Genomic DNA, 9,775 nt, shown 5'->3' with positions numbered 1-9,775 from the left:
AGTTCTGGGTCTGTCTGGCCCAGCTGCAGTTTGTTAGGTAATTTTAAGATTGCAAAGGGCCAGGGCATTTATATGCAAAAGCCTCTGCTGCAGCTTGGGTGGGGCGGGGTCCCAGGGAATCAACAGGGCGGAGCAAACAGCTATGGCTGATCCTCAGCCCTGTCCTAAGAAACCCCACGTCTCAGTGTCCCGGTAATCGCTGCAAGCACCTCTGAGAGAAAGCCACCCTCGAGTCCCGAGTTCTGCTCTCAGCCAGACAGTCCAGTTTCTCCCCGTATGAGTCTGGGTCCCCAGAGACTTCCCGGAACTGGAGTTCAGAGCAGTCAGGGGCTTGTGACTCCCTCCCAATTCAAAAAGACATCCGCGTCCTCAGTTGCCAGCCCCTTTCCACGTGCGCCTCTGTACCTCTGCACTTTACTTCCGCACCTCCTCTGAGTCTCAATGTGCTTTTCTCTTTCCTTCTAGTTGTAGAATTTATACTCAGCCAGCCTTCCTGTAGTTCTGGATGATGTCCGTTTTGTCTTTTAGTTGTATTTTTGAAGTTGTTGTGGGAGGCAGCAATTCTGGTGTTTACCTATGCCGCCATCTTGGTTTCTCCCACAATGTACTTATTTTTAATTGACTTTTAGAAAAAGTGTGTGTGTGGGAGGATCAGTGTGAGAGAAAAGGTTCAAACCTGCCACCTTTTTGTGCATAAGATGATGCTCCAACCAACTGAGCCACACTGGCCGGGGCAGAAGTACTGATTTTATAATAGCTCATGCATTTCTCCTTATTGAGATCTTTTTCTCTGCATGGCTTCTTGTTATTGTCTAGCGTTCTTTCATTTCATCCTTTCAGGGCATGTCCATTGATGATAAACTTCTTCAGCTTTTGTTTACCTGGAAATGTCTTAATTTCTTCCTCACTTTTGACAGAGTATTTTGCCAGATAAAATTTTTGAATGAGTTTTTTTCTTTAGCACTTTGGATGTATCAGTATACTACATTCTGGCCTCCAAAGTTTCTGATGAGCAGTCTGCTGATAATCTTACCGAGGATCCCTTGATGTGATGATTTGCTTCTCTCTTGCTGCTTTCAAGATCGTTTGTGGCTTTTGAAAATTAGATTAGAGTGTATCTTGGGATGGGTTTCAATAAATTCACATTACTTAGAGTTTGTTAAGCTCCTTGAATATTGTCTTTCACCAAATTTGGGAAGTTGTTAGCCATTATTTCTTCAAATATTCTCTCTGCCTCTTTCTTTCTTCTCCTTCTGGGTCTCCCATGATGCAGATGTTCGCTGGCTGATATTCCACAGGTCTCTTAGACTCTCTTTTCTTCAATATTTTTTCTTTCTGTTCCTCAGACTTAATAATTTTCATTGTCCTTTCTACAAGTTCACTAATTCTTTCTTCTGCCTGCTCAAATCGGCCTTTGAATTTGTGTAGTGAAATATTTTTCTATCCTCACCCGAGGATATGTTTAGAGAAGAAGAAAGAGAGAGAGATATCAAAGTGAAAGAGTAATATCTATTGGTGGCCTCCCATATGTGGCCTGACTGGAAATCAACCCCACAACTTAGGTATGTGCCTGGACTGGACACTCCAACCAACTGAACCACCCGGCCAGCGCTATCTAGTGAATTTTGTTTTTTTCAGTTAATTTATTTTTCAGCTCCAAAATTTCTTTTTGGTTACTTTTTAGGTTTTCTCCTTATTGATAGTTCCATTTTTTCATACATTGTTTTTTTATGTTCTCCTCCTTTTAGTGCTTTAAGCATTTTCAAGATGGTTGTTTTAAAGTCTTTGGCTAGTATAGCTGCCATTAGATCTTTTTCAGTAACAGTTTATGTTTATTTAATTTTTTCCTCTGCATGGGCCATACTTTCCTGTTATTTTTGTGTGAGCCTTGTGATTTTTTTTATTGAAAATGACATTTAATGTAATTACTCTGGAAATCGGATTCTCCCTTTCCCCAGGGTTTGCTGTTTTTTGGGGGTTTTTGTTATTGTTTTTTGATTGTAGGATGTGTCTGTGCTGTGGCTCAACCAGCAGTGTAAATTTAAGGTCTTTTCTGAGCCTTTCCTGGGCATGGGGTAACTTTCTAGTTTTCCCTCATAGATGTAGTTTTTAAATATATATATATTTAAATTGATTTCAAAGAGAGGAAGGGAGAGGGAGAGAGAGATAGAAACATCGATGAGAAAAAAAACATCCATTGGCTGCCGCCTGCATGCCCCTTACAGGGGATGGAGCTCGCAACCCAGGCATGCGACCTAACCAAGAATCCAACCGTGACCTCTTGGTTCATAGGTCGACACTCAACCACTGAGCCATACCGGCCGGGCAATGCAGTTGTTTTTTGATGTCTTAGTCTTTATTGTCTGACTCCTAATAGAGGAAAAGGACAGAAATGACTGGGGACAGGAAGGAATGGCATTAGCCTGTTAAATCCCCTTATAGTCACTTGCCCCGGACAGGGAAGTGGCAATGACAATGGCCACCAGCCTCTATCTGCATTCAAAAGCAGCAGTCAACAATCAGAGCACAGATCCCAGTATTTGTTAGGGTCTGCGAGCAGGGTATGGGGAGCTATTACTGTGCTAATTGCTGATATTAACTGTAATTTACCTCCAAGTCTTCCCTTGTAAGTTGCAAGCCTTCAACAGACTCCAGAGTTAGATTATGCCAAGTGTAGTTATTATCTAGGTGGGGAGAAAGATTCCTAGTGCTTCCTACTGAGCTATCTCCCCAGAATCCTGTCTGTCTGGCCTGTTGTTGCCCTGGTAAACTTTCTCAGACCTCAGACCTCCACTTCCTGCTGCCCACACTTACTTCTGGCATTTGTTCCTTGAAAGCTTCAGAACTCACTACTCACCTGTGAAGGCTCCCCTCTCTGGATGTCAGTTTATCAAGGCTTTCTGTATCTGCTGGTCTTTCATAGTCCCACATATATGTGTGATTTTTATATTATTTTGTGGTGTTATCATGGGAATGGAAGTTTTCTGTATTTTTTTAATATCCTGAACTGAAAGTCATCTCCTAATACTGATTCTTAATCCTCTTCAATCTGTTTTTGTAGATCATTGCCAGAGTAATCTTAAGTCATTTACTTAACCCTTGTCCAGCCACAATCTAAGCCTTTGCTCATGCTCTACCTGGATCCTTTTACTCTTCTTTGCTGACTGAATTTTCTGCTAATTCTTTCATCATGTCTTTTCCTGAGGCATAATGTTCACGTCTCCCTCCAGAGAACAAATAAATGTCTTATACTTCTCTGTTCTCACAACATTTTGCTTATCCTCATTATGATAATGTATTGAGAGCATTTGCTTTATATGCCTGTTTCCCAGTTCTACTTTGAGTTCCATGAATATTTGATGGTCTCAAAGTAATTTTCTAATTTTATGAGACTAGCACAATAGCTCATAACTAGTGGGCATTAGGTGTGTTCTATGAACAAATTGAGGCACCCATAAAAGGACATCTCAGATTTTCAGCAGAGACTTATTTTCTGCTTGACCTTTGCCATTGTATTCAGAGCTAGGGATACCAAGCCAAACAAGCATAGTCCTGCTTTCAAGGAACTCATTAATTTATTGTTTTATATACTGGTTTAACATACAGTACATTTAACATCTATGTGTTAATATTGTGATTTGTCATATATCCTGATCCCTCCTTAGAACATAGTTTTATTATCGTTTATGAAGCGAGAAGAATAGACCAGATGACCTGGAGCACTTACCATTGTTGACTGTTGTTAGGTTTTTTAAGTTCCTTGATAGTAGGAATCATGTCTTTCACTTCTACTGGAAGCTTACATAGGGCAAATCACATTCAGTGGTTGGTTAGCAAATTTTAAAGAAACAGGTAATATCAGTGAATACTTCAAATGAATTTGATCCTATTTTTCACTCCACTCATCTTGTTTTGTCCCTTTTCTGTACTTCATAATATCTGTATTTCCTTGATGTAGATCAGTCTCAACTTTTGTGTATAGCTTTTAAGATACATACATATGCAGGGTGGGGCAAAAGTAGGTTTACAGTTGTGAGTATGTGGAACATTTTATTGTGTTATTATTTATTAATTATTGTATTACTTTCTATGTGAACGACTATAAACCTGCTTTTGCCCCATCCTGTATATATATTTTTTCTGGAACCTGTATTTTTTTTAATTTTAATTTTTTTCTGTATTGATTAAGGTATTACATATGTGTCCTTATCCCTCCATTGCCTCCCCCACCCCCCCACTCATGCCCTCACCCCTCTAGTGTCTATGTCCATTGGTTATGCTTATATGCATGCATACAAGTCCTTTGGTTGATCTCTCCCCTTCCCCTCACCCTCCCCTGCCTTCCCTCTGAGGTTAGACAGTCTGATTGATGCTTCTCTGGTCTGCCCCCTGGTGGTCAGTGTGTGTCATAGTGACCAGTCATTCCCAGTTGTTCTGCTGTTAGGGTCAATTTGCATATTATCCTTTTATTATATGGCTGGTGCATGGGTGGGGGCTGGCTGGTTTGCCCTGAAGGGTGTCCCGGATCAGGGTTGGGGTCCCGCTGGGGTGCCTGGCCAGCCTGGGTGAGGGGCTGAGGGCCGTTTTCAGACTGGCCATACCCCCTTCAGGGTGGGGGTCCCTGCTGGAGTGCCTGGCCAGCCTGGGTGAGTGGCTGATGGCTGTTTGCAGGCTGGCCACAGCCCCCAGCCACCCAAGCTCCCAGTGGAGGCTGGCTGGAAGCAGGTATCTGGGATTTATTTATCTTCTATAATTGAAACTTTGTTGCCTTTAGCGGAGGCCACAGCCAGCCAGGGCAGGCAGGAAGCTTGGCTTCCTCCATCGCCAGGGCAACCAAGCCTTCTGCTTGCTCCAGCTCCGTGGCTGTTGGCCGCCATCTTGGTTGGGTTAATTTGCATATAATCACCCTGATTGGCTAGTGGGCATGGTTTGGGGCATAGCGAAAGTACAGTCAATTTGCATGTTTCTCTTTTATTAGATTGGATTTTACTTTATCTCTTTTAACAATCCCAAGAAGAAGGTAGTCATTTATTTCCATTTTTCAACTAAGGAAACACATAGCTGAACAGCAGTAGAGTCAGACTCAGTCCCAAGTCAACTGGCCCCAGATCCAGTGTACTTCCTGTCTCTCTCCTCATCTGTGACATGAGGGCTTTTTCCAGATCTAAGTGCCTATGATAGCCACCTATTAACACAGTGTCTCAGGGGTTTTTGGGAAATCACAGAAATGTGCTAACTTTCACATAATTGGTAAGATCATGGGGAGTCTCAGAGGACTGGTGAGAAGGTTGAGCATCATGGTGGGAAATAGACAGGAGCCAGGTAGCTCCTAGAGTTCCAGAAGCAAGGACCTGAAGAGGCATTGCCATGGAAGAAGCAAGTGATTTTCAGTCTCTACTCAAGACTCAGAGCAAGGGAGGAGTGTTCTGTTGGCATGGCTTGAATCCTCTCTGTGTCCTTTGGTTAGTGCAGTGACATTTTGGGTTATAACTGGGGATATTGCTACTGGCATCTAGTGGGTAGAGGCCAGGAATGCTGCTAAGTATCCTATATTGTCAGCCCCCAACAACAAAGAATTAGCCAGTCCTACTTGTCAATAATGCTGAGAAGCCTGAATTTGATTAGGGGAAGGCACCTTGATTAATAGTCCCACCGACTGTCATATTGGAGGCAGAAGGAAACTAAATCCTCTTCCCCCAAAAGGTGGACTAGATGCTAGATGGCCAAAAGCAGCACACACACAAAAAAGTGCTACCGACTGGGGCAGTAATTTCAGTCTTGGAATATGAAGATGAATTACATGTTTGTAAATGTAGTACTTGCGGTGGCTCAGGAAAAAAGAACATTCATAAAATATTTGAAATCTGAATTTAGGCTCTAACAAGGTTCTAGGTGATTATGTTTAAAAGGGATCATTAAAATTGTAAATTTTCATGTAGAGCAACCTATAAAGAATGTATAGTATGTACCTATTTAATTCAGTGATAATTTAGGGTTTTTTGTTTATTTTTAAGTATATTTTTATTGATTTCAGAGAGAAAGGAAGAGGGAGAGATAAAAACATTAGTGATGAGAGAGAATCATTGATCGGCTGCCTCCTGCACTCCCCACACTGAGGACTGAGCCCACAACCCGGGCCTGTGCCCTGATGGGGAATCAAACCGTGACTTCCTGGTTCATAGGTCGTTGCTCAACCACTGAGCCACACCTGCAGGGTGATAATTTAGGTTTTTGATTGGAATTGTGAACAAAATCCTAGAATGAACCACACTCAGAATCAAACTGTCACTTACTAACTGAATTAAACTAAAGTACTTCTCAGAGAACTCCTAGTTTAAAATGGAACAGCCTGTTCTTTTGAACTGTTAAAGTCAGACATGACTAGAACATAATTATATTCTCTAAATGGAAAAAAAATTCTTCAAACTATTTAAGCCAGCATTTAATTTTATTTGGATCCATGGACAATTTACCATGACTTTTTGCTAATTAGTTATAGTAAAAATGTTTCACATTATAACTGATTGTAGGGTGATATTTAGCAAAGGACCCTTATGCTTGTTAGCAACTTTGGATGTTGCTGGTACATAAAAATGTGAGGATGGTGGATCTGTAGGATGTGTGGTCTATGTTGGAATTTCTGTAACAGCTCACCTTGTTCTTAGCCTAATCAGTAATTAGTGTAGTAGGAGATTGACTCAGCCCCAAATTTTCCTTCCTTCCTTCTAACGTTATTCACACTGTTTGAGTATGAGCCTTATGCATGTGCGCTTATTTTGTTTTTGTATTTTGTAATGCCTTTTCTGTACCAGACCTGTTTACTACCCAGCGGAAGTGTAGAAATGACTGCTGCGTCTCCAGGCTGTGCACTGAGCAAGCCTCTCTCTGCCTGGTCATTAGTCTCAGGGCTCCACTCTCATCTCAGTAGGTGTCATTTCAGGTGAACCACTGTCTCCCAGAGAAGATTGTGGTGTACCGGGATGGGGTGTCTGACGGCCAGCTAAAGACAGTTGCCAATTATGAGATTCCTCAGCTGCAGAAGTGTTTTGAGGCTTTTGAGAATTATCAGCCCAAGATGGTGGTATTTGTAGTTCAGAAGAAAATCAGCACCAATCTGTACCTGGCTGCTACCGAGCACTTTGCAACTCCCTCCCCTGGGACTGTGGTGGATCATACAATCACAGCCTGTGAGTGGTAAGTGGACAAAAAATGACATTTCAGCAAGAATGTGTTGCAGAAGTTGTCCATTCCCTGGGTATTGGAATGGGTAGGTTGCCTGGGAAGATGTGGAATGGAATCCTCAGATTTTACTGTTAAAAAAATAAAGATTTAATGGGGATGTAAAGTACAGCATAAGAAATGTAGTCAATATTATTATAGTAACTTTGTATGAGGCCAGGTGGATACTGGAAATATCAGGGGGAACACTTTGTAAAGTATATGACTGTCTACTATGCTGTACATCTGAAACTAATACAAAATAATACTGAATGTAAACTGTAATTAGAAAAAAATGCTAAATACATGTTTTCATCTTTTAAAAAAATAAAGCTTTAAAAAACCTATTAGAAAAAAACAAACCAACAATAAAGTTTTTACCTCCTAGGTATAAACTATTGAACATATATTCTTTTCTTAAGATCATGCATGCTTTGGGAAAAAGGGGGACATACCAGTATGTAATATTTTCAACAAAAATATTTTTATTTTTATAAAAAAGATCATGCATGCTTAATGTTCTGCACACAGAATGCTAGTTTCTACCACAATTCTTGAATAGGCTGTTGAGTCAGGAAACACAAGTTCTAATTATGGTTTGGTCCCTGTGTGTACTTGAACCAGTTATTTGACCTCTAAGCCTTAGGTGCAGGAGCTACAATGAGCTCCAAGATCTTTTTCATCTGTTTGGTCAAATCTAACTATATCATTGCTTTGTCTTTTTTCCTTACTAGGGTGGACTTCTACCTTCTTGCCCACCATGTCCGGCAGGGTTGTGGCATTCCTACACATTATGTGTGTGTTCTCAACACTGCAAACCTGAGCCCTGATCATATGCAGAGGTGAGCTGACCAGTAACTTACTCTTTCTCACTCTGACTGGCTAGCTAAGGTAAAGTCATTGCCCAACCCCAGTAATATTTACCCCTTGAGTTTCTTCATGTCTTTCATGATAATGGTATCTTTTTGAGGAGTGGTTGGTAATCCTGTTGTTCATTAGATTTACTTGAAGAGCTTAAAAAATACTGATGCTTGGGCTTCACCCCTAAGCAGTCTGAGGCATTTATATCTTTTAAACTGCTCTTTGATGATTAATGAGGTGCAGCTAATTGATATCCCAAACCCTTAAGCTCAGATTATATAAATATTTTGCTGGAGTACTTAAACTTCTGCACCAAAAAAAAAAATTATCCTTGTTTTTCTTGTTTTGATATAAAAACAGGGGCACCTAACGTGAGGAAATTCACCCATGTCCTCTTGACTTACAAATGGTGGAAATAGAAACAATTCCACTTAAAATAATGATTCCCAGCCGTGGCTGGGTAGTTCAATTGGTTAGAACATCGTCCTAATACACCAAGGTTGCAGGTTTGATCAGGGCACATAACAAGAATCAACCAGTGAATGCATAAATAAATGGAACAGCAAATAGATGTATCTCTCTCTATAAAATCAATTTTAAAAATTCAGTTTAAAAACTGATTCCCAAAAGTTGGCTCATGTAAAAAAAATATTTAAAAAGATACATAATGTATTCCTTAGTTCCCCAGTTTGCTGGAAAGTATACACCCATAAGCACACAATCACATCCCAGAATGAAGGTGGAAAGTAATAAGGATAATATTTTTTTCTTGGGCTGCAGGTTGACTTTCAAACTGTGCCACATGTACTGGAATTGGCCTGGTACCATCAGAGTTCCAGCTCCTTGCAAGTATGCCCACAAGCTAGCTTTCCTGTCAGGTCAAGTCTTGCATCATGAACCAGCCATCCAGCTCTGCGAGAACCTGTTCTTCCTGTGACTGGACAACCAGGATATAAGCTGATTAGAGGAATTATTAGACATCAGAACTCGGCTGTGACTCATGTAGGATCAATAGACTGAAAGGATTTTTGTGTTGCTGTTTTCCCTTTCGCCAACCCAGTAGAATAAGATACCTTCTTTCCTGTTTTTTCTATTTTAAACCTGGTATTACCAAGAAGCAAGTTCCATTCTAAGTATCAGCTGGAAATTGCCATGTTGCCTTTATAAAACAAATTGGGGTGATAACTGCTACTGCGTCCGTGGTTCTCAACCTTCCTAATGCCGCGACCCTTTAATACAGTTCCTCATGTTGTGGTGACCCCCAACCATAAAATTATTTTCGTTGCTACTTCATAACTGTAATTTTGTTACTGTTATGAATCGTAATGTAAGTATCTGATATGTAGGATGTATTTTCAGGGGCCGCGACCCACAGGTTGAGAACCGCTGGGCCTTAGATGGAGTAGGTGAATATGGGGGAATCTTAAAAAGCCTGCAAAGCCAACAGGAGCTATAGAAACCTGCAGAAGTAGCAATTACACCTAGAAGCTCTGCTTACTAAGCAGTTCCCATTTCTAGCACCAGAAGTGATAATGAGTGAAGTCATTGCAGGTTCCTTAAAGTAGAGAGTTACTTTATTTGGGCAACTGGGAAAGGTAATATAAAGGCCTGTGAGGCCAAGTTTTTCAAGATATTGCTACTGCTAGCAAGTGTGAAAGACATGTAGTAAACTAGCTGGTGGTATAGTCAGGCGCTT

At 40.9% G+C, this 9,775-nt stretch overlaps 1 protein-coding gene across 1 annotated transcript in view; it reads left to right on the top strand.

Moving 5' to 3' along the window:
• Window positions 1-9,339, top strand: part of PIWIL2 (piwi-like RNA-mediated gene silencing 2) — a 59,164-nt gene extending 49,825 nt beyond the window's left edge. Inside the window, exons 20-22 of the mRNA XM_005864600.1 lie at window positions 6,941-7,194; window positions 7,953-8,060; window positions 8,860-9,339. Coding sequence (XP_005864662.1) covers window positions 6,941-7,194; window positions 7,953-8,060; window positions 8,860-9,016 — 519 coding nt within the window. The 3' untranslated portion in view covers window positions 9,017-9,339. The remainder of the gene's footprint in view (window positions 1-6,940; window positions 7,195-7,952; window positions 8,061-8,859) is intronic.
• Window positions 9,340-9,775: the final 436 nt, after the last annotated feature.

Source organism: Myotis brandtii, unplaced genomic scaffold (genome assembly GCF_000412655.1).
Source record: "Myotis brandtii unplaced genomic scaffold, ASM41265v1 scaffold19, whole genome shotgun sequence".
NCBI lineage: Eukaryota > Metazoa > Chordata > Mammalia > Chiroptera > Vespertilionidae > Myotis > Myotis brandtii.
The sequence above is the reverse complement of the archived record's forward strand: the minus strand, read 5'-3'. Positions and strand labels throughout refer to the sequence as shown.